Consider the following 25786-nt stretch of genomic DNA (forward strand, 5'->3'; position numbering starts at 1 on the left):
TTTGAGCTGGAAACTGATCACAAGCCCCTCATATCCCTGTTCGCTGAAAACAAACGGATAAATACTAATGCCTCAGCCCACATACAAAGATGGGCACTTGCGCTATCAGCATATAACTATACCATCCGCCACAGGCCAGGCACCAAGAACTGTGCGGATGCACTCAGTCGGCTACCATTGCCCACCACGGGGATGGAAATGGCGCAGCCTGCAAACTTGTTGATGGTCATGGAAGCGTTTGAAAATGATAAATCACCTGTCACGGCCAGCCAGATTAGGACTTGGACCAGCCAAGATCCTCTGCTATCCCTAGTAAAAAAAACTGTGTACTGCATGGGAGCTGGGCCAGTATCTCCGTTGAAATGCAAGAGCCAATCAAGCCATTCCAGTGGCGAAAGGACGAACTGTCCATTCAGGCAGACTGCCTGTTGTGGGGTAACTGCGTAGTGCTACCAAAAAAGGGCAGGGAGATGTTCATCTCGGATCTCCACAGCACACACCCGGGTATAGTAATGATGAAAGCGATAGCCAGATCCCATATGTGGTGGCCCGGTATCGACTCTGACTTAGAGTCCTGTGTACTGCAATGCAGCGTATGTGCTCAGTTGAGCAACGCGCCCAGAGAGGCACCAATAAGTTTGTGGTCCTGGTCCTCCAGACCATGGTTGAGGATCCATGTCGACTATGCGGGCCCGTTTCTCGCTAAAATGTTCCTGATGGTGGTGGATGCTTTTTCAAAATGGATTGAATGTGAAATAATGTCGGGAAGCACCACCACCGCCACCATTGAAAGCCTGAAGGTCATGTTTGCCACCCATGGCCTGCCTGACACACTGGTCAGTGACAACAGGCCATATTTCACCAGTGCCGAATTTAAAGAATTCATGACCCGCAATGGGATCAAACATGTCACCTCGGCCCCATTTAAACCAGCCTCCAATGGGCAGGCAGAGTGGGCAGTACAAACCATCAAACAGAGCCTTAAACGAGTCACAAAAGGCTCACTCCAAACCCGCCTGTCCCGAGTACTGCTCAACTATCGCACGAGACCCCACTCGCTCACAGGGGTGCCCCCGGCTGAGCTACTCATGAAAAGGACACTTAAAACCAGACTCTCGCTGGTTCAGCCCAACCTGCATGATCAGGTAGAGAGCAGGCGGCAGCAACAAAATGTAAACGATGGTCACGTCACTGTTTCATGGGAAATTGATCTGAATGACCCTGTGTTTGTGCTAAACTGTGGATATGGTCCCAAGTGGATCGCAGGCACGGTGATAGCTAAAGAAGGGAGTCGGGTGTTTGTAGTCAAACTAGACAATAGACAAATTTGCAGAAAGCACCTGGACCAAACGAGGCTGCGGTTCACAGACTGCCCTGAACAACCCACAGCAGACACCACCTTTCTCGAGCCCAAAACATACACCCAAAGGATCAACGACATCACCCCAGACCAGGAAATCGAACCCAACACGCCCAACAGCCCAGCAAGGCCAGGCTCACCCAGCAGCCCTGCAGGTCCAACAACACGCCAGCCCAGCGAGGGCACAGCCAACACACCAGAACAGACATTTGTACCGAGTCGATCCACCAGGGAAAGAAAGGCTCCCGACCGCCTCACCTTGTAAATAGTTTTCACTTTGACTTTGGGGGGGGAGTGATGTTGTGTATCTGTAAAGCATGCACTCCCATGTTCTGCCACCAGGGAACGCATCCCTTGGGAGCACTGTATATAAGCCGGCCCCTCAGCCTGTTCCTCACTCTAGAGTGTCTTATTAAAGACTGAGGTCACTGTTACGTTAACCTCCCTGTGTGCAGTCTCATCTGTGTTGGGAACACAATACCCCCCATCTCCGGAATCAACCTTGTGAACCTTCTCTGAACTGCCTCCTGACTTGGAAATATATCGCCGTTCCTTCATCGTCGCTGGGTCAATAAGGTTCAAGAAGGCGGCTCACCACCACCTTCTCAGGGGCAATTAGGGATGGGCAATAAAGACGAGTCTTGCCAGCCGCGCCCACATCCCTTGAATGAATAAATTTTAAAGAAAGCTCAGGTCCACAGAGTATCCATTGGATTTTCCCTCCCAGTCCTGTAAGTGAAAATCGGCCCCATTGAATTTATCCCCAAGACCATGTCATCATTAACCTAACGTCTCTCTCAATATGTTCTCTCTCCCTTTTAAACATTGCAAGTGGGGAAATATAAGTAGTCACCAGATGAGTACATTGCCTAAGGTTGTGTGTGTCTGAATATATCTAAAATTTCTAAATATTTCCCGAGTTGCTCGTGCCTGTGGGATTCAATGTTCTGCGCGCTGTTAGGCAATGGACGGTTAAATTGTTCACATTCCTGGTCTCTGTAGACATATTTTAGTCAGTCACTGCTGAATTAAGCAAAGGCTGCCTGGCCAATTTGAGGAGTTACAGAAATTTGAATTCTGTTTCACCCCTCGATGAAACCAGTGGAACGTAAAGGCTGTGGAATGTAATCTCAGAACTAACACCGTAGCCTCACAAGCGAGGAAGATCCAACGATAGTTGCAAAGTACGTGATTCCACGCCTTGTTATTGTTAGCTGACCTCAGCCTGGGCAATGGCACTGAGCAGCAGTCCACCTGATCTTGGCTAGAGATATTTCAGTCAAGGTCCCCACTGCTGATCACAGATGCTGTGCTTTCATCACTATCTCTGTGGCGTTCTCAGTCTCGTGTCGTGAGCGTGACACAATCGTTTGGACAGAAATATTTTACTCAGATCTCCTGGAGGCTTCTTTCATCATCATCATAGGCAGTCCCTCAGAATCAAGGAAGAATTGCTCCTCTAAAATGAGTCCTTAGATGGCTGAACAGTCCAACACGAGAGCCACAGTCCCTGTCACAGGTGGGACAGACTGTCGTTGAGGGAAAGGGAGGGTGGGACAGGTTTGCTGCACGCTTCTTCCGCTGCCAGCGCTCGGTTTCTGCATGCTCTCGGTGACGAGACTCGAGGTGCTCAGCGCCCTCCCGGATGCACTTCTTCCACTTAGGGTGGTCTTTGGCCAGGGACTCCCAGGTGCCGGTGGGGATATTGCACTTTATCAAGGAGGCTTTGAGGGTGTCCTTGTAACGTTTCCTCTGCCCACCTTTGGCTCGCCTGCCGTGAAGAACTTCCAAGTAGAGCGCTTGCTTTGGGAGTCCATCAGGTCTCCCGAACGTCTTCGAAGTTCAGGAACTCCTTCCTTGCAATTCATGACAAGCATCGCGATTGTTATCCAGCGACCTTTGTTGGACACGATGTGTGCGAATGTAAAGCGAGGACTGGTTCTGTTATGTTCAGAATAACTCCACAAGACTGTATACTGTAAGCTCAAACTGCTGTGACCTTGGTCTCTTTAATGTAACTCCAGAGTGAGGAGGCAGCATGGTAGACTGCCTTTTATACCTGCTTGCCCGGGGTGTGCAGGTGACCCGTGGGTCTCCAACAGGTACGCCCCCCTGGTGGCAAGTCTTACACACTAGTAAGATTTACATACATAACATCACTTCCCCCCAAAATCTTAGATAAAGTTATTTACAAGTTGAGGCGAGCTGGGGCTCTTCGTTCCCGGGTTGATCGCCTGAGTTGAAGTCCTGGCATGGGTGAGTGGGTCAGATCATTGCTGCACTGCAGCGCTGCTGGTCTGATCGGACTGTCGGGCATGGTGGGTTCATCCTCGTGGTTGACAGCGAGGTCGATTACTGGTTGGGTGTGTGTTGGTGGATCATTGATGGTAATGTCCTCTTCAAACTGTTCTTGGTTGTCAGTGAATCGCAGTTTGGTCTGATCCAAATGCTTTCTGCACGTTTGTCCATTCAAAAGTTTGACAACAAACACTCTATTCCCCTCCTTGGCTAACACAGTGCCAGCAACCCATTTGGGACCATGACCATAATTAAGAACAAACACCAGGTCATTAACCTCAATGTCACGTGATACAGCCGCGCGATCGTGGTACACGTTATGCCTGGTGACGCCGGGTTTCTACATGATTATTGAGATCCGGGTGGACTAAGGAGAGCCTGGTTTTGAGTGCTCTCTTCATTAACAATTCTGCAGGGGGAACACCAGTAAGCGAGTGGGGTCGCGTCCGGTAGCTGAGCAGAACCTGAGATAACCAGGTCTGCAGGGAACCATCCGTCATGCGTTTCAAGCTCTGCTTGATAGTTTGGACTGACCGTTCCGCTTGACCATTGGATGCGGGCTTAAACGAGACACACCTGACATGTTTGATGCCATTGCGGGTCATGAGCTTGTTGAATTCTGAACTGTTGAAACATGGTCCATTGTCACTAACAAGGACGTCGGGCAAACCATGGGTGGTGAACATGGCCCGGAGGCTTTCAATGGTGGCAGTGGACGTACATGACGACATTATTATATATTCAATCCATTTAGAGTAAGCATCCACTGCAACTAGGAACATCTTTCCTAGAAAGGGGCCAGCGAAATCTACGTGGACCCTGGACCACGGTTTGGGGGGGCCATCACCACAGAGTCAGTGGGGCCTCCATTGGTGCATTGCTCAACTGTGAGCAAATGTTCCATTGGTGTACGCATGACCCCAATTCCGAGTCAATGCCGGGCCACCAAATGTGTGACCTGGCAATAGCCTTCATCATGACTATGCCTGGGTGGGTACTGTGTCGCTGGCATATAAACATTTCCCTGCCTTTTTTTGGCAAAACCACATGATTCCCCCATAGCAGACAATCTGAATGAATGGACATTTCATCTGTAAAACGGCTTAATTTTGTCTTGCATTTCCCCAGGAACAGCCGACCAGCTCCCATTAAGGATGCAGCTTTTTACTAGTGATAGCACAGGGTCTTGGCTAGTCCAAGTCCTGATCTGGCGAGCCGTGATGGGTGATCCCTCGCTCTCAAAAACATCCATTACAAGGAACTAGTCTGCGGGTTGCGCTATTTCCACCCCGGTGGTGGGCAATGGTAGCCGACTGAGGGCATTAGCACAGTTCTCAGTGCCTGGTCTGTGGCGGATTATATAGTCATACGCAGATAATGTTAGTGCCCATCTTTGGATGCGGGACAAAGCATTGGTGTTAATACCTTTGCTTTCTGAGAACAGCGAAATGAGCGGTTTGTGGTCGGTTTCAAACTCGAACCGGAGTCCAAATAGGTATTGGTTAATTTTCTTAACCATGTATTCACATGCTAATGCTTCTTTTTCAGCCATACTGTAGGCTCTTTCATCCTTAGATAAACTTCTGGACGCAAATGCAACCGGTTGCAGTTTGCCTGACCCATTGGCTTACTGTAACACACAACCGACCCCATACGAAGATGCATCACAAGTTAGTACTAAACGTTTACACGGGTCATACAATACAAGTAACTTGTTAGAACATAGTAGGTTTATGGCCTCATTAAAGGCTGTCTCTTTAGATTTACCCCAAATCCAGTCGTCACCCTTGCGTAGCAATAAATGCAAAGGTTCCAGCAAAGTGCTCAACCCCGGTAGAAAGTTACCAAAATAGTTGAGGAGTCCTAGGAACGAACGCAGCTCCGTCACATTCTGTGGTCTGGGTGCATTCTTGATGGCCTCCGTCTTGGAGTCCGTGGGTCTGATGCCATCCACCGCAATCTTTCTCCCCAAAAATTCGACCTCTGACACCAGGAAAACACACTTGGAGCGTTTCAGCCTGAGTCCCACTCTGTCCAGTCGCTTTAGAACCTCTTCCAGGTTGTGCAAGAGTTCGGTGGTGTTGCAACCAGTGATCAGGATAATGTCTTGAAACACCACGGTGCGCGGAACCGATTTCAGCAGACGCTCCATGTTCCTCTGGAAGATGGCCGCAGCCGAGCGAATCCCAAAGGGGCATCTGTGGTATATGAACAGTCCTTTGTGCGTGTTGATGCACATCAATTTTTTCGAAGGTTCAGCCAGCTCCTGTGTCATGTAAGCAGAGGTTAGATCCAGCTTGGTGAACGACTTCCCCCCTGCTAGCATTGCGAACAGGTCATCTACTTTGGGTAGTGGATACTGGTCCTGTAACGAGACTCGGTTGATCGTTACCTTGTAGTCACCGCAGATTCTGACCGTCCCATCGCTTTTCAAGAACAGAACAATTAGACTGGCCCACTTGTTGAACTCAACTGGCGATATGATCCACTCTCGTTGAAGTCTGTCCAGTTCGATCTCGACTTTCTCTCGCATCATGTATGGAACCGCCCGGGCCTTGTGATGAACGGGTCATGTATCAGGGACTAGATGGATCTGCACTTGGCGCCGGTGAAGTTGCCGATGCCTGGCTCAAATAACGATGAGAATTTGTTTAGCACTTGGGCGCACGAGGCGTCATCCACCGAAGACAGCGCTTTGATGTCGTCCCAGTTCCATCGGATCTTTTCTAGCCAGCTTCTGCCGAACAGCGTTGGGCCATCACCTGGTACAATACATAGTGGTAAATCATGCACAATTCCATCGTCCCATACCTTCACTGCTGCACTGCCAATGACTGGTATGATCTCTTTGGTGTAATTGCGCAGCTTTGTGTGAATCGGGCTTAGTTTTGGCCTTTGTGCCTTGTTGCCCCACAGTTTCTCAAAAGCCTTCTGGCTCATAATTGACTGACTCGCCCCGTGTCCAATTCCATGGAAACTGGAATGCCGTTTAATTTGACTTTCAACATTATCGGAGGGCTTTTGGTGGTGAAGGTGTGTACCCCATACACTTTCTCTTCAGTGTCTCTTACTTGTTCAGCGTGATCCGGGCCGGATCGGTTATCTTCTGCCGACTCTTCCACGTGGTGAGTCGCAGCACGTCTGCACATTCACTGGAGGTGCCCCATTGTTCCACAGCCCTTGCACACGTAGTGCTTGAATCGACATTGATGGGCCCCCGCAGCGCCAACATGGTGTTAATGGATTCGCATTCACGCCCCACACCAGACGCTGGGTCATCCTAGGTCTGGCCTCTGCAGGCACGTAGGCCGTGCCATGTATAGTTCTGCCTGCTGAAGGCGTTATTTTATGCACAGTACTTGCTGGTGAGCTTCGATGCTGCAAAGATATCTGTTTAGTGTTATCGTTTGTGGACATGAAAGCCTGGGCTATCGTGATGGCCTTGCTCAGATCTAGGTATTCAGCAAACAGCAATTTGCGAAGAATGACCTTGTGGCCGATTCCAAGCACGAAAATGTCCTGCAACATTTCCCCCGAAAATCCAGTAAATTTGCACGGTCCCGCAAGGTGTCTTAGGTCGGCGACATAGCTCGCCACGTCCTGGCCCTCGGAGCGATGGTGCGTATAAAAGCGATACCTGGCCATTAAGATGCTCTCCTTCGGCTTGAGGTGTTCCCGAACCAGCGTGCACAACTCTGATTATGTCTTGCCCTTTGGTTTCATCAGTTCTAGCAGATTTTTGATGAGGCCATATATCGTGGACCCACAAACGGCGAGCAGAATCGCCCTGCGCTTGATCACGTTACTGTCCTTATCCAGCTCGTTGGCCACGAAGTACTGGTCAAGACGCTCAACGAAAGCTTCCCAATCATCACCCTCAGCAAATCTCTCAAAAATACCAACGGCAGCCATAACAGCATGAAAGTTCGTGATCTGTTACTCGTCGCCAATTGTTATGTTCAGAATACCTCCACAAGACTGTATACTGTAAGCTCAAACTGTTGTGACTTTGGTCTCTTTAATGAATTCCAGAGTGAGGAAACAGCATGGTAGACTGCCTATTATACCTGCTTGCTGGCGGTGTGCAGGTGACCCTTGGGTCTCCAGCAGGTGCTCCCCCTGGTGGCAAGTCTTACACACTAGTAATGTTTACATACATAACAGGTTCAGCCTCAGCTACAATGCCCTATTGCCCGCCGGCACTGACTAGGCTCACCTTGGAAGAATAGCCATTTTGGGGGAGGGACTAGAGAGGGCCCAATGCCCTCTGCCCTTTGACCTCTCTGTTCGTCTACAATTCTGCCTAACACGAGGGTTGCAGCTATTATCCGATGGCACAACAGTTACCTTCTGGAACCTTCTGCAGCTAAAGAAATAAAGATAGCAACAATGGCACACAAATGGATCACGTGGCCTCGTATGGGGGACCCAAGAGCTTTAAAGCATCTGCTCCGAACTGGTTTCCAATATGATGAGCAGATTGGCAGCAGAACTCGGGAAGTAGTTTCATTAACTGGTGAACAGCTAGTGAACTGCTTCCTTTGCCTGATTTTTATTGGCTCAGAGCAAGACAGAGAGTTGGAAGAGGTACCGGACAGAACATAGGTTCATTGACTAGTCCACTGGGTCTTGTTTCTCATCTTTAATCATAGCAATAATGTTTTTTAAATTCCATGCCAAAAAACATACCATCTTTCCTTTTAACCTTGTTCAGTTCCCAGAATTTTTACTTGGAAATCAGGGGTGTAATAATCAAGATGTGGAGTGTTTGTGTCAGGCCCAGTTGATTTGGAGAAAATGGCTAATTGTACGGTGATATACATTGGAGTATCATCTCACCCACATTGTCCGCATGCCCGATACGAGACTCCCAAAACAAGCGCTCTACTCGGAGCTCCGACACGGCAAGCGGGCCCCAGGTGGGCAGAGGAAATGCTTCAAGGACACCCTCAAAGCCTCCTTGAAAAAGTGCAGCATCCCTACCGACACCTGGGAATCCCCGGCCCAAAACTGCCCAAAATGGAGGAGAAGCATCCGGGAAGGCGCCGAACACCTCGAGTCTCTTCGCCGGGAGCACGCGGAAGCCAAGCGCAAACAGCGGAAGGAGCGCACGACAACCCAAGCACCCCACCCACCCGTCCCTCCAACCACCGTCTGCCCCACCTGTGACAGAGATTGCAGGTCCCACATTGGTCTCATCAGTCACCTGAGAACTCGTGTTAGTGTGGAAGCAAGTCATCCCCGATTCCGAGGACTGCCTAAGAAGAGACGGTCTTCTCACCCACTGAAACTATAGTTACCAAATGAAATGGATGACAACCAGTACCACCATGACTGCCAGCAAGAACACCTATTCCCTGTGTTGCTGCAGTATACACGTACCACTGTAACTCAAGAATGTCTTATCTCTTGACGCCTTGTTCTGAGATCATGTGCCACAACTGCCAGTTACTGGGCACCAACCGTTTGCCCTGGCGTTACTCCAGTTCCACATGTACTTCGCCATTGCCGATGCACGCTGGCCAGATGCCATGAGTTTCTCATCCTGCCCCATTGTCCCTGAACGATCGGCTGAAGGCCCCTCCTGGGCACCTTGAGGGTGCCCCGTCAAGACAAAAATCGCCAACCCGATGCTATAACGGCGACAGCCGATCAAAAGCACGCAACACCACACCAGGGCCAACCAGGCAAGGCCCAGGACGCTCGCTGGCCATTCCCTTGGAGGGACATTGTAAGGAGATTATAAAACGGCCTCCTACCTGTCGATGATGACGGGATCCGATGGGGTTTCGTTTCGGTTGCCGCAGCTCTTCTTTTCACAACAGCGGCTGGAAGGAAGCAGAGAAAGACCCATCAGGCAAACCGTGCACGCCAATACCGCTGGGAGGAAGGAATCGCCTCAGGACCGCATGATGGGCACATTGCAGCACCAACAGTACCACATTTTCATGCTGCATAACATAGTCTTACGTAGTACTTACAGCACAGAAACAGGCCATTCGACCCAACAGCAGCCTCCTCCCACACTGCGTTCACTGTGAGAACACTCAATCATAGAATCATAGGAAAAGTACAACACAGAAGGATCCCATTCGCCCCATCGTGTCCGCGCCGGTTGAAAAAGAGCTATCCAGCCTAATCCCACTTTCCAGCACTAGGCCCGTAGCCCTGTAGGTTACCGCTCTTTCAGTGCACATCCAAGTACTTTTTAAATGCGATGAGGGTTTCTGCCTCTGCCACCCTTTCAGGCAGTGAGTTCCAGATCCCACCCACCTTCTGGGTGAAGACATGTTTCCTCATCTCCCCTCTAATTCTTCTACCAATTACTTTCAATCTATGCCCCCTGGTTATTGACCCCCCTCAGCTGAGGGAACTCCACTGTATCCAGCCCCCTCACAATTTTACACACCTCAATTAAATCTCCCATCAGCCTCCATTGCTGCAATTGGAGATTCTATCCTTACAAATTTGGGCTGTATCTGTGAGAGGGATATGGGGATAGTGCGAGAAAGTGGAGTCGAGGTAGAAGATCAGCCATGATTGAATGGTGGAGCAGACAGGAGGGGCCGAATGGCCTTCTACTGCTATCTCTGGTGCTCCTGCTCCTATCTCTGATGTTCTTAGAAGAGCATTTTGAGTTGTCTAACACTGGGCTGTTTACAGGCCTATACTGGTTGAGGGTGCAAGTTTCCAGTCATGAATTAAGTGCATGACAGCCTGTCTCCATGACATCATAAGGAGAGGCGCCGCCTTAATAGAAAGCATTGTGGATGATCCCAGGTGGATTCCTTGTCCCAGGCGGCTGCAATGTGGGATCTTTCCTATGCCCTGGGAGGCATAAAATAGCCAGTCCCACTCCTCTAATCCGCGATCTCTGCTCGAGAATGGCAGCCAGGCTGATTGTAGCAGCCATATCTTTGCCCTCGCTCACATCAGCTGACTCAATGCAGACACGATATGGCCCTGGGTCCATCATTGCCCATTCAGCCCATCTACCCACTGAACTGAAAGCTTTTTTTTTTAAAAGGAGGTTTTGAACATTTCCAATGAAAATCATTTTTCAATCAACAGATTGACCACCAAATAGAACCAAAATACAGACATCTTTAGTAATCAAAGCTGGGTATCATAGGAAAGTAGCTACCTCAGCAATAAATTGCGTATTATTGTTGGATCAATACCAGGGTGGGAAAAATACTCTGCAGATGTGTTTTTCTCAACAGAAAAAATGTATGTAATGTTTATTTAATATCGCATGGTGCAAACATTCGAATAGTGATACTGGGAGCTAGCAGTGGTGTGAACACCCTGCAGTTCTGGATGTACATTGAACAGAGTAGGGCCCACAGCTGAGATCCATTTAAATTCCTTGTCCACATAATCTTTGCGGTGCACTTTATTCATGTCACGGTGACAATCTGAACCACAGAATTTTTTGGAACTTTAACCTTCTGTACATGCATTTTTTTTTCTCAGAGCCAACCAATTGAACATCAAACATCAAAATCCTGTCTAACAAAACTGATAATAATTCGGGCTTACTGCAGGGGGGGTGGGGGGAGGGGCTTCTGTTTTTGCCGAATTGTTCCACTTTTTGGTTAATTTTGTGCTTGTCGGGGTAAGGGACGTTAGTGCTGGGGAATGGAATACTTTCCAGTTCAAGCACCCACTGTCAGCAATAAACACTCTCAGGCCAGGTACAGTTCGGGTTAGATACAGAGTAAAACTCCCTCTACACTGTCCCATCAAACATTCTCAGACCAGGTACAGCATGGGTTAGATACAGAGTAAAGCTCCCTCTACACTGTCCCATCAAACACTTCCAGGGCAGGTACAGCACAGGTTAGATACAGAGTAAAGCTCCCTCTACACTGTCCCATCAAACACTCCCAGGGCAGGTACAGCATAGGTTAGATACAGAGTAAAGCTCCCTCTACACTGTCCCATCAAACACTCCCAGGGCAGGTACAGCACGGGTTAGATACAGAGTAAAGCTCCCTCTACACTGTCCCATCAAACACTCCCAGGGCAGGTACAGCATGGGTTAGATACAGAGTAAAGCTCCCTCTACACTGTCCCATCAAACACTCCCAGGGCAGGTACAGCATGGGTTAGATACAGAGTAAAGCTTCCTCTACACTGTCCCATCAAACACTCCCAGGGTAGGTACAGCATGGGTTAGATACAGAGTAAAGCTCCCTCTACACTGTCCCATCAAACACTCCCAGGGCAGGTACAGCACAGGTTAGATACAGAGTAAAGCTCCCTCTACACTGTCCCATCAAACATTCCCGGGACAGGTACAGCACGGGGTTAGATACAGAATAAAGCTCCCTCTACACTGTCCCATCAAACACTCTCAGGGCAGGTACAGCACAGGGTTAGATACAGAGTAAAACAATGTGGCTCAACTCCAGCCTCAGAAGAGTACCCCCTAATACATCTGTCTGTCATTTATTGCGTTCCCCTCACAATCCGGCCCGGGGGCTGATGGAGACGAGCAGTTTTGTGCTGGAGGCACGAGTCCAGGGTGGGCTGCACTGAGGGTCCCCAAACCCAGCTCACAGAGGACCCTACGAGCAATCGGACAAAGGAGACATAGAAACATAGAAATTTACAGCGCAGAAGGAAGCCATTCCGGCCCATCGTGTCCGCGCCGGCCGACAAAGAGCCGCACGGCACTCGGTCAGCAGCCCTGAAGGTTACATATAAACCTCTGAACAATGACGGAAAGGCAAAGAGCACCCAGCCCAAACAATCCGCCCCACACAACTGTGACACCCCTTATACTGAAACCTTCTACACTCCACCCCACCCGGACAAAGGAGACTTTCTTATAAAAAAAGTACTTAAAAACAATACTTAGTGTTTCTAATTCAGACCAGGATATCTGGCCGTGTTACCATCCTCCCTGCATTTCTCCTGACACTGAGTTTAGTTCAAACTGAAGCTGTGTTTTCTTCTGGGAGTAATTTGAATGTCAAGAAATGTATAATAGCGCCCGATGACGTTCATTCATCTTCGATTTCTCCCTAACAAATACAAACAGAAACGTCTCTTCACTTTGCTTCAGCATCAATCACCGTTTAATCGAGGACACCAATCCCATCCAGTGCCTTGTTCCATGGCCAGCCTCGGGAATACTGCACAGCAGAGTAATCGGTCTGGGGTCCCTGCCCGCGATTCGCCCACGCAATGAACTCCTGACTTCAGTCGTGCAGCTGTAGGCAATTGCCAAATAGAGACCAGGCCTTTCCCCACAGGACGACAAAAGTGCAGGGCAAATGATTCTGTTAAGTAATAGTTCTATTTTAATGGGGCCCTTTTTCGCTTGCTGTCCACAGGTTGAGATAACCCAGCCTCCTCATACAACAACATGCATTTATATAGCGCCTCTAACGTAGTATGACCTCCCGAGGCGCTTCACGGGATCGATTATCAAACAAAATGTGACACCGAGCCACGTGCGGAGATATTAGGACAGATGACCAAAAGCTTGGCCATAGAGGTAGGTTTTAAGGAACGTCTTAAAGGAGAGGAGAGAGGTAGCGAGATGGAGAGGTTGAGGGAGGGATCTCCAGAGCTGAGGGCCCAGGCAGCTGAAGGCACGGCCACCAGTGGCGGAGTGATTAAAATCGGGGATGTGCAAGAGGCCAGAATTGGAGGAGTGCAGAGATCTCGGAGGGTTGCAGGGCTGGAGGAGGTTACAGAGATAGGGAGCGCCATTTGCCTGCTGCTTTTTCCTGAAAAGTAGGATAGAGGGAACAGTACTGAACCCCAGCTCAGGCAACATCCCATTTGCAGGCAGGCAATGAATGGAATCCAGGATTGGCCCATGTAGAGCATACATACTGGCGTGGACCAGTTGGGCCAAATGGCCTGTTTCTGTGCAGTAAATTCTACATAACGTGGATAACGCAGCAAGTCTATTGAGGACGGTCGATGAGTCGAGGGGGCCCCAAAGAGACCTTGCGTTGTGTAGTCGGTACCATTGGTTTTACCGTGTCACAAGTAATTCAGCTGTCAATAGTACGACTTGTGGTTGCTCTGACCCAACTGCTGATCCAACTCTGATGACACAAAGGGTATGTGGTACAAACAAGGGAATTTACTATCAGAATGAGCGCGAGGTAATCCAAACTATAACTGGCTTAGAAAAAAAACTTGCTGTATTGAGCAAACCTAATGATTTAATTGTAGTAGTGAAGAAACTGCCACCAGGATCAGGTGAGTAGAAGTCTCCAGTGAAGCATGTGTTTGTGTTTGGAACATAGGAACATAAGAACATAAGAAATCGGAACAGGAGTTGGCCCCTCAAGCCTGCTCCGCCATTCAATAAGATCATGGATAGAAACATAGAAACACAGAAAATAGGTGCAGGAGTAGGCCATTCGGCCCTTCGAGCCTGCACCGCCATTCAGTATGATCATGGCTGATCATGCAACTTCAGTACCCCATTCCTGCTGATGATCTGATCATGGACTCAGCTCCACTTCCCTGCCCGCTCCCCATAACCCTTTACTCCCTTATCGCTCAAAAATCTGTCTATCTCCGCCTTAAATATATTCAATGACCCAGCCTCCACAGGAGGAGACCATTCAGCCCCTCGAGCCTGGTCCGCCATTCAATGAGATCATGGCTGATCTGCGACCTAACTCCATATACCCGCCTTTGCCCCATGTCCCTTAATACCTTTGGTTAACAAAAAACGATCAATCTCAGATTTAAAATTAATAATTGATCTAATAGCAATTGCCGTTTGAGGAAGAGAGTTCCAAACTCCGACTGCCCTTTGTGTGTAGAAGTGTTTCCGAACTACTCCTGAAAGGTCTGGCTCTAATTTTTAGAAATTACACCCTAGTCCTAGAATCCCCAACCAGCGGAAATAGTTTCTCTCTATCTACCCCATCAGTTCCCTTTGATATATTAAAAACTGAGATTAAATCACCCCCTAACCTTATAAAATTTCAGAGAATACAACCCTAGTCTGTGTAATCTCTCCTCGGGACTTTCATCAAACTTCCTCTCCCCTGCCCCTACCCCTCACCCAACTGCAGAAGAAATTCTTACAGTCTCACCAACGTTCTCCTATCCTCTGCTGGCACTTGCTGAGCTTCAAAGGCCGAGCGACCTCCCTCCGTACCTCACCCAAATGGCCCCATTAACCTCGGCAATGACTTGGCATGCAGCTACAGCGCGTGTCGGCAAGCAGTCCTGCCAGCTAGAAGATTGTAGCCCCAAGCCCGAGCCTGGCGATCTGAGACAAAACCTTTTTTTTTAACAGCATTGTGAAAACCGAGATGAAGGTTCACAGCCCCTGGTGCAGGACACCCGAGAGGCTGAAAAGGGGGTACGAGAGGTGAAAGGTTAAACCAAGATTAGATGCAGGAAGAATGTTCCCAATGTTGGGGAAGTCCAGAACCAGGGGACACAGTCTAAGGATAAGGGGTAAGCCATATAGGACCGAGATGAGGAGAAACTTTTTCACCCAGAGAGTTGTGAACCTGTGGAATTCTCTGCCACGGAAAGTTGGTGAGTCCAGTTTGTTGGATATATGCAAAAGGGAGTTAGATGTGGTCCTTACGGCTAAAGGGATCAGGGGGTATGGAGAGAAAGCAGGAATGGGGTACTGAAGTTGCATGATCAGCCATGATCATATTGAATGGTGGTGCAGGTTCAAAGGGCCGAATGGCCTGCTCCTGCACCTATTTTCTATGTTTCTAAGAGGTGGTAATTAGGTGCCGTCAAGCTCGGGTTTGACAAACCCGTAAATTGCGGGTGGAAGGAAAGTCTGAGGTGAGGAGTTAAACAATTTTAAGAAAGACTTGTATCTCTCATTGGGCTGGTAGTAATTGGAAATGAATCAGGTGTATTGCACAACAAACTGGCTTCGGTGTGTCTATGAGATATAAGGCAGGTGATGACACTGGTTTTAATCTGTCAATCATCATCATCGGAGGCGGTCCCTCGAACCAGGATGACTTGCTTCCACGAGTTCACAGATGTTTCAATGAAGAACCCGATGTTCCAGTCCTGAACTCCAATTGAGGGGGTGGAAGATGCCTGTGCGTGGATTTTTTTTAACGTTGACCGTTGCACACCAGCTCGGCCTTTATCCATTGCCCAAGGGTTGAATCAGGACGACTGAAGACCTGCTCGGCTGTACGGACCTAGTGCGTACACATATGGCAGTGTGGGCTGGCCCGTGCTACCCCTGGGCCCTCGGCTCTTCTGGGCCCCGTGCTCTCATTCGCTGCACCTTCGCCCACGATGTTCCAGGGCCCGGCACTCTATTCATAGCCCTGACCTGCCGTGGTGTTCCCACACAGTTCGGGGCGGCCCACAATGTTTAGGGTTTATGTGCTACCCTGAGTCTGTGAAGTTGCTTGAAATAAGACGCTCTTGTAAACTTGATCAGCGCCCTCTTAAAATGAATGTCAAACACGACTAAATTTATTGATCTATGCGGCAAGGCCTCCTGACGTCAGATTGCATGTCCTGTGCAAATATACAGCTCTTTTTGTTGGCCTTTGGTATTTGATGGAGGAGCGAAGTGATGGGTAAAATTAAGAAAAATGGAAGTTTGGCCGAGGGGGGGGAATGGGGGTGGGATGGAAAGAAAGAAAGGCTTGCATTTATATAGCGCCTTTCACGGCCACCGGACGTCTCAAAGCGCTTTACAGCCAACGAAGTACTTTCGGAGGGTCGTCGCTGTGGTAAAAGAGAAGGGGGCTCCACAATAGCTTTTGATTTCAAGACAGTGAGGGTGCGGGGGTGCGCGGAGTGTGAATGGGTGAGGGGGCAGTCTGCCGGCTCCTGCATGAAGAACTGAGGCTTGGGCACGATGGAGAAGCTGGGGTCTGGTGAATGTGACCCGGGGAACTTCAATCCAACTGTGTGTTAGTTTCCATAACACTGAACGATGTGCAGTCTAACCCTTCGTATTGTTCTCAGCACTGACAAACCCCCGCTCCCTCCCCCCCCAGCCCCCCCCCACCCCCTCTCCGCCACCAATGAGAGTTGTGCTAATTTACACCATCTGTCGGGCACAGAGCTGGAGAGAGCAAGTCGCACAGCCTTTCCAGTGAGGACACATCTGCATCTCTTTCCTCAGTTGATCGGCGCTGCGTAGCTCAACAGCTGTAAATCCTGCCGCTACTCAGCTGAAATTTAGACTTTAACCCTCGCATTTCCGCCCACACTCAGCAGCCTTTGTCAGCTCGTCTCTGCACCTGATGATTCTATAAATCTGAATGATACCCTCGCTCCGCAATCTCCTCCAGCCCCACAGCCCTCCACGATCTCTGCGCTCCTCCAATTCTGCCCTCCTGAGCATCCCTGGTTCTAATCGCTCCACCATTGACGGCCGTGCCTTCGGCTGCCTGGGCCCCGAGCGCTGGCAATCCCTGCCCAAACCTCTCCGCCTCCCTCTCCTCCTTTAAGACACGCCGTAAAACTTACCTCTTTGAACAAGCCTTTGGTCATAAGAACATAAGAAATAGAGCAGGAGTAGGCCATTCGGCCCCTCGAGACTGCTCCGCCATTCAATACGATCATGGCTGATCTGATCATGGACTCGGGTCCACTTCCCCGCCCACTCCCCATAACCCCTTATCCCCTTATCGGTTAAGAAACTGTCTATCTCTATATTAAATGTATTCAATGTCCCAATTTCCGCAGCTCTCTGAGGCAGCGAATTCCACAGAGTTACAACCCTCCGTGAGAAGAAATTCCTCCTCATCTCAGTTTTAAATGGGTGGCCCCTTATTCTAAGATCATGCCCTCTATTTCTAGTCTCACCCATCAGTGGAAACATCCTCTCTGCATCCACCTTATCAAGCCCTGTCATAATCTTATACGTTTCGATAAGATCACCTCTCATTCTTCTGAATTCCAACGAGTAGAGGCCCAACCTACTCAACCTTTCCTCATAAGTCAACCCCCTCATCTCCGGAATCAACCGAGTGAACCTTCTCTGAACTGCCTCCAAAGCAACATAGAAACATAGAAAATAGGTGCAGGAGTAGGCTATTCGGCTCTTCGAGCCTGCACCACCATTCAATAAGATCATGGCTCATCATTCACCTCAGTACCCCTAAGTAGTATATCCTTTCTTAATTTCATCTGCCCTAATTTCTCCTCATGTGGCTCGGTGTCAATTTCTGTTTGATAACGCTCCTGTGAAACGCCTTGGGACATTTTACGACATCAAAGACGCTATCTAAATGCACATTGTTGTTGTTGTAGGAGGAGGTTGGGTTATCTCAGCCTCTGGACAGCGAGCGAAACGGCTCCCATTAAAATAGAACTATTACTTAACAGAATCCTAGAGCAGGAGGAGGAGATCGAGTGGCAGAGGGCTTTAGGGAAGGTCTTCCTGAGTCTGGATGGTTGACGGCACAGCTGCCAAGTAAAAAAAGGCAGACTTGCATTTATATAGCGCCTTTCACAACCTCAGAATGCTCCAAATTGCTTTCTTTACCAGTGCAGTCACTGTTGTAATGCGGGAAACGCGGCAGCCAATTTGCGCACAGCAAACTCCCACAAACAGCAAATGTGATAATGACCCAGATAATCTGTTTTTGTGATGTTGATTGAGGGATAAATATTGGCCCCAGGACACCGGGGATAACTCCCCTGCCCTTCTTTGAAGTAGTGCCCTGGGGTCTTTTACTTCCAACTGAGCGAGCAGACGGGGCCCCGGTTTAACGTCTCATCCAAAGACGGCGCCTCCGACAGTGCAGCACTCCCTCAGCACTGCACTGGGAGTGTCAGCCTAGATTTTTGCGCTCAAGTCCCTGGAGTGGGACTTGAACCCACAGCCACGAATCCTGATGGGTATTTCCAGCACTTTATCCTTTGATTTTAGATTAGCGGTAGGTTAGCAATCAGCCCTTGACCGTACTCGATCTGAGCCCCAGCAAGAGGCAGCAGCTTCAGGAGGAAATTCAAAGATAGACGCTCTCGGTCAAGTGAACGGTGAAAAAGGTTCATGGTAAAACTACTGGGGGCCGAAATTGCCCACCACTGGAACCGGGGCGCACCGGCCCTGTTTCTGTGGATTTTACCGGCGCGGTGGATGCAGTGGTCTCTTGAGCGAAATTCCCTCTTTGGCTTTTGTATTTCGGCGGACCAGAAGTCGGTCATAAAGGGGGCAGCTGAGGGGCGGTGAGCACATGCTCGGAGTCTAGAGGGGTGGAAGTTGGGGTCGGGCGCAGTGTCCGCCACTGTCCGTCATTGGCGTAGTGATGATGACATCATCACGGAGTCGGGTCACCACGGCTCTTAAAGGGGAGAGCCTGCGCCATTGTTTAAGTTCGGTCCCACTGGGCCACCAGGGAGGGTTTCGGCTGGACCAGTGGCCTGGCACCCAAGAGGGGAATGTGTGTGCCAGGCTGCCTGTTGGTGGCCCGGCCGAACCCGGGGGCATAACTGTCGGGCCAACCTGGCAGTCAGCTGACAAAAAAAAAAAACATGGCGGCAGCGGCAGTGGGTCCTCCCCTTTAATGGGAGCCGCACCGCCATTTTAGAAGCTCACTGCGCCGGCAGAAAAAGCTGCTCTTGGCACCGCACGGCGGGAGCAAGATGTTTTCGGCGGAATTTTGCCGTCGGGGTGGGAGGGGGGAACATCAGCGGTGCGTGCTCTGATGACACACTTAGGACGGATCGGCAGCAGCGGAGTGGTAGTGGGGGGGAGGGGGTGGGGGGTCACTACCAGGATACTGCAGGTGGGCAATCTTCAAAATGGCGGCCATTACACGAAAAATCGCCGGCCGCTGCACTCCGCGGCGTGGCGGCCGATTTCCGGCCTGAAGGGGAGAGGCAATTTCACCCCCACCCGCCCCCACCCGGTCTTCATTTCTTTTTTGTCCCTCCAGTGTTTTCCCCAACTCCCGTGGAGGCGCCGACACCTGCTGGAGTACGGGGCCCACGGGCGCCCACGGCCCTCCAATACCTGCCCCCGGGTGGCCGCTCTTCATCTGGGAGCCCCGACAGCAATTATTAACGAGCTATTCGACTGTGGAGGGAATCACAGTCCGGCTTGATCCGGTCCCCACTTGCGGTCCACACACGTGCGCACCATCCAGCAGGAGTCACCGAACCGGCTCGGGATTGCCGTAACTCCGTAGGATGATACAGCACAGATTGAGGCCTTTCGGCCCATCATGCCTGTGATGGCTCTTTGGTAGAGCTGTCCAATTTGTCCCACTCACCCCTGCTCTTTCCCCACAGCCCTGCAAATGTTACTATTGAATTTACTTCCACTGTCCATTCAGGCAACGCGTTCCAAATCTCAACCACTCGCTGTGTATAAAGATGATTCCTCATGTTGCCTCTGGTTCTTTGGCCGATCACCTTAAGTCTGTGTTCTCTGGTTGCTAGAGAAATGAGTTACTCATTAAAAAGATAAGTTGCTGCCGCGGAAGAGCTCAATCAGCTCCCTGGCCCACTTTTGTTTCTGTGGCAAACAGAAGCAGGAACCCTGGCTCATTTACTTATGTTCTCCCATCCCGGACTCAGAATGCTGAGGCCAGTGCTTCATGTCCAAGGTGCTGCCCCCTAGCCGAAGGCTGCTGACACTGCACAGACCGGAGGTCATACCTGGGAGCTGACTGCCCTGTGCTGCACCTGGCCATGCTTCTGCAAAACAAAAGAGCCACTGTGCTATTTTTACAAGGTGTCAGCTGTGGCTCAGTGGGCAGCACCCTCACCTCTGAGTCAGAAGGTTGTGGGTTCAAGCCCCATTCCAGACACTGAAACACAAAAACCCAGGCTGACACTCCCAGTGCAGTGCTGAGGGAGTGCCGCACTGTTGGAGGTGCTGTCTGTCAGATGAGACACAAAACCCTGAAGCCCTGTCTGCTGTCTCAGGTGGATGTAAAAGATCCCATGGTGCTATTTTGAAGAAGAGCAGGGGAGTTCTCCCCCAGTGTCCTGGCCAATATTTATCCCTCAATCAACATCACTAAAAACAGATTATCGTTATCAGTTTGTGGGAGCTTGCTGTGCGCAAGTTGGCTGCCGCATTTCCTACATTACAACAACGACCTCACTTTAAAAAGTACTTCAATGGCTGTAACGCGCTTTGGGACACTCGGTGGTCATGGAAGGCGCTATACAAATATAAGTCTTTCTTTCAAGAAGCGTGCTTTACAATCACAAGTCGTGCACATGCGCTATCACTTCGTGCCAGAAACACGGTTAAAAGCAATCACACATTGTTGGCTACTTCTTCCCTCCTCTCCCGTAACCTTCTCTTCCTGTTTTTCTCTGTTTTCGTTGCCTTAATTGGCCTTCACTTTTCACTTGTCTCCGGACTCCGCACTTGGCTTCGAAGTTTCTGAGTTTTTATAAAGCCCTGTGGTTTGAATAGATGGCTTTCACTGTTGCTCTGAATGCTGGGACGGCCTAGCCTTCATAGTGAGGGGGGGGGGGGGGAGCGGGTGAGGGAGTTTGTAATCTGTGAGAGATTCCCACGGAGTGAGGGAAAGTTGTTCCACAGAGGTCTCACTCAGTAATCTATCCTCTCCCAGCACAGCGCTGTCGATTCCCTCCGCCTTCCAGCCAGATAGGGCTCTCGTTGCCAACGCACCAGTAATTTGTAACGCTTTAATTTCCCCCTGGAATGGTTACATATTTGAATGCAAAACATGAACATTCTTTCCTGCCCAAAATATTTTTGGGAAAGAAAAAAAATTTTTTTTGGCTTCACAGCAAAGAATGTTCCTGGACTTGTGAAATGAAATGTGCTTACAGTCGTGCAGTTCACTGACAGTCAAGGTCAGAGCGAACCTTCTCTGGGATGTCTTACTATGTGACTTGGAGGAGAGACTAGATCAGCACATGGAGAATATGTTTTTGTCTATTGATTTTTATTTATCCAAAGCCATAATCCCAACCAATGCCGCACCTCTGTAAGCCCCAGCCTGCAATTCCCTGTACCGTGAGCTCCTGATTTCACCCAACCTAACTGTGGGCAGATTATCCCTCCCTCTTGCGGGTATTACAGAGTATTTATGGCACAGAAACAGGCCATTTGGCCCAATTGGTCCATGCCGGCGTTTGTGTGCCACACGAGCCTCCTCCCGCCCCTCTTCATCTCACCCCATCAGCACAACCTTCTATTCCCTGCTCCCTCATGTAACTATCTAGCTTTCCCTTAACTGCATCCATGATAACTGGCCTCAACTACGCCCTGTGGCAGCGAGTTCCGCATTCTAACCACTCTTTGGGTAAAGACGTTTCTCCTGAATTCCCCATTGGTGACTATCTTATATTTATGGCCTCTAGTTCTGGTCTCCCCCACAAGTGGAAGTATCTTCTCTACTTCTACCCTATCACACTTTTTCAACATCTTAAAGACCTCTATCAGATCGCCCCTCAGCCTTCTCGTTTCTAGAGAGAATAGTCCCAGCCTGTTCAGCCTTCATCTGATAAATATCGAAAGAAAATATTGTAGACCGAATAGCTCTGTTTTAAAGAGGTCCTTTCACTTTTTGCAAGGATGCCACAACACAACAACAACAACAACAAATTATAATCCCTGTTATCTGTCGCGACCTCTGCACTCCGCCTATTCTGGCTTATTGAGCGTCCCTGATTCTAATCGCTCCGCCATCGGCGGCTGTGCCTTCAGCTGCCTGTGTCCTAAGCTCTGGAACTCCCTACCTAAACCTCTCCGCCTCTCCACCTTTCTTGTATTGTGTTCAGTTTTGTTCTCCTAATCTGATCAAGGACGTTCTTGCTATTGAGGGAGTGCAGCGAAGGTTCACCAGACTGATTCCCGGGATGGCAGGACTGAATATGAGGAGAGACTGGATCGACTGGGCCTGTATTCACTGGAGTTTAGAAGAATGAGAGGGGATCTCATAGAAACATATAAAATTCTGACGGGGTTGGACAGGTTAGATGCAGGAAGAATGTTCCCGATGTTGGGAAAATCCAGAACCAGGGGTCACAGTCTAAGGATAAGGGGTAAGCCATTTAGGACCCAGTTGAGGAGAAACCTCTTCACTCAGAGAGTTGTGAACCTGTGGAATTCTCTATTGCAGAGAGTTGTTGAGGCCAGTTCGTTAGATATATTCAAGAGGGAGTTAGATGTGGCCCTTACGGCTAAAGGGATCAAGGGGTATGGAGAGAAAGCAGGAAAAGGGTACTGAGGTGAATGATCAGCCATGATCATATTGAATGGTGGTGCAGGCTCGAAGGGCTGAATGGCCTACTCCTACACCTTTTTTTATGTTTCTATGTTTCTTCCTTTAAGACGCTCCTTAAAACCTACCTCTTTAACCAAGCTATTGGTCATCTGCCCTAACAGCTCCTTATGTGTCAAATTATTTATTAAAACACTCCTGTGAAGCGCCTTGGGACGTTCAACTATGTTAAAGGCGCTATATAAATACAAGTGGTTGTTGTGGACATGTTTATAAAGTTCTATTGAGGAGCTGGTGACTATTGTGGCATGCAGCGTACTTTGGCAGAGCAGACGATTAGGCGGACAGTGCCAAATTCCAGTCAGGGTGTGCGGGAGAGCGGGCCAGAGATGCAGAGATGCAACGTTTCTCCTCCAGGAAGGGGAGAGTCATAGGGCGGGTACCATGTGATACTGCCAGGCCTCCACAAGAGTCTCCTGGCAACCACAGAGGTGTTGGCAGTAGCCCCAACCCTCATGTTACAGCAGCGGAGCAAAGAGGCAGTAAATAGCAAGCTGAAATTAGATAATGCCTTTAATTGTTGCACAGTCATTGGGCAGGAGTTCTGAGAAAGAGAGAGAGAGAGAGAGAAAGAGAGAAAGAAAGAGAGAGTAAAAGAGAAAAAGAAAGAAAGAAAGAGAACGGGAGAAAGAAAGGGAGAAAGGAAGAAAGAGAGAGAAAGCGAGAGAGAAAGAGAGCGAGAAAGAGCGAGAGAGAAAGGGAGAAAGAAAGAGAGAGAGAAAAAGAGAGAATGAGAGAGAGAGAAAGAAAAGAAAGAAAAGAAAGAAAGAAAGACTTGAATTTATATAGCGCCTTTCACAACCACCGGACGTCTCAAAGTGCTTTACGGCCAATGAAGCACTTTTGACGTGGAGCCACTGTTGTATTGTGAGAAGGCTGGGGAGGTGATGATCAAAGTGGTAGGTTTTGAGGAGGCTTTGGAAGTGTGGTTAAAGGTTTGGGAAGGGATGAGGAGAGATTGGATGAGTTGCGACTGTTCTCCTTGGAACAGGGAAGGTTAAGACGTGACCTAATCGCAGTTTTCAGGACGATGAGAGGTTTTGATGGAGTAAATAGGGAGAAACCATTCCCTCTGGTGAGTGGGTCAATAACCAGAGGTCAAAATCATTGGCAAAAGATCTAGTGGGGAAACGCTTTCACTCAGGGAGTTGTGGGTGTTGTGGCCTGAACGCGCCCAGGCCACAGAACCTCACCAGTGCCGAATTTAAAGAATTTATGACCCGCAATGGGATCAAACATGTCACCTCGGCCCCATTTAAACCAGCCTCCAATGGGCAGGCAGAGCGGGCAGTACAAACAATCAAACAGAGCCTCAAACGAGTCACAGAAGGCTCAATCAAAACCCGCCTGTCCCGAATACTGCTCAGCTACCGCACGAGACCCCACTCGCTCACAGGGGTGCCCCCGGCTGAGCTACTCATGAAAAGAAGACTTAAAACCAGACTCTCACCCCAACCTGCATGATCAGGTAGAGAGCAGGCGGCAGCAACAAAATGTAAACAATGGTCGCATCACTGTGTCACGGGAAATTGATCTGAATGACCCTGTGTATGTGCTAAACTATGGACATGGTCCCAAGTGGATCGCAGGCACAGTGATAGCTAAAGAAGGTAATAGGGTGTTTATAGTCAAACTAGACAATGGACAAATTTGCAGAAAGCACCTGGACCAAACGAGGCTGCGGTTCACAGACTGCCCTGAACAACCCACAGCAGACACCACCTTTTTCAAGCCCACAACACACACCCAAAGGATCAACGACACCACCCCGGACCAGGAAATCGAACCCATCATGCCCAACAGCCCAGCAAGGCCAGGCTCACCCAGCAGCCCTGCAGGGCCAACAACATGCCAGCCCAGCAAGGGCACAGCCAGCACACCAGAAGAGACATTTGTACCGAGGCAGTCCACCAGGGAAAGAAAGCTCCCGACCGCCTCACCTTGTAAATAGTTTTCACTTTGACTTTGGGGGGGGGGGGGAGTGATGCTGTCTATCTGTAAAGCATGCACTCCCATGTTCCGCCACCAGGGAGCGCATCCCCTGAAGTCCTAAGGGATCCCAGCATCCCTTGGGAGCACTGTATATAAGCCGGCCCCTAAGGCCAGTTCCTCACTCTGGAGTGTCTTAATAAAGACTGAGGTCACTGTTACTTTAACCTCCCTGTGTGCAGCCTCATCTGTGTTAGGAACACAATAGTGGGGATGTGGAACGCTTGACCTGAAAAGGTGCTGGAAGCCGATTCCATCAATAATTTTAAAGGAGAGCTGGACGGGTGCTTGGGGATGAGCAATTTACAGGGTTACGGACAAAAAGTGGGGGATGTGGGGCTGAGCAGGACTGCTCTTTGAAAGAGCCACAAAGACACGATGGGCCAAATGGCCTCGTTCTGTGCTGTTTGTTTCTATGAATCTGTGAATTCTATGAATCTATGGAAGTGTGCAGAGTTTGGTGGCTGAAGGCTATATCGCTGATCTTGAAGTAGAGGAGAGTGGGGGGGAACACACCGTGGGGCAGAGTTAGAAGAGAAGCAAAGAGCCCAGATTTAAGGCTACATACTTAGCCTGGAAGGCCGTGGAGGGATTTGCAAACAGCGATGAGAATTTTGAAATCAATGGGTTTGACAGAAAAGAACTAAGGCAAAGACTGCCTCATAAATAATGAAAAGGCATTTTTATGTATCTATAATCTTTTGAGAATACAAGAATGCTGTCCTGTTTTGTGCAGTTTTCAAACTTTGTAATTCTCAGGATTCTGGAATCGTTGCAGAATTCTTTTTGCAGATGTTAATGACAAAGAGATTCAAAGGTCGCACAGTTTAAAGGTTACCAGTCACGAGTGAAGCTCGCCAGAGAAAGCAGAAGAAAACAAAGGAGCAGAGGCTTGGATAGAGAGGCAACCGTGAGTTGGACAAGG

The 25786-nt window shown here is 49.4% G+C and overlaps 1 protein-coding gene across 2 annotated transcripts in view; it reads right to left on the minus strand.

The window, feature by feature from the left end:
- The window catches only part of LOC139235009 (transcription factor COE2), a 329707-nt gene that overhangs the window by 281860 nt on the left and 22061 nt on the right, over window positions 1-25786 (minus strand). For both annotated transcript variants that reach the window (XM_070866082.1, XM_070866081.1), the window contains exon 6: window positions 9418-9486. In XM_070866082.1, the coding sequence (XP_070722183.1) occupies window positions 9418-9486 (69 nt within the window). The remainder of the gene's footprint in view (window positions 1-9417; window positions 9487-25786) is intronic.

The sequence above is a fragment of the Pristiophorus japonicus genome, chromosome 22 (assembly GCF_044704955.1).
Source record: "Pristiophorus japonicus isolate sPriJap1 chromosome 22, sPriJap1.hap1, whole genome shotgun sequence".
NCBI classification, from domain to species: domain Eukaryota; kingdom Metazoa; phylum Chordata; class Chondrichthyes; family Pristiophoridae; genus Pristiophorus; species Pristiophorus japonicus.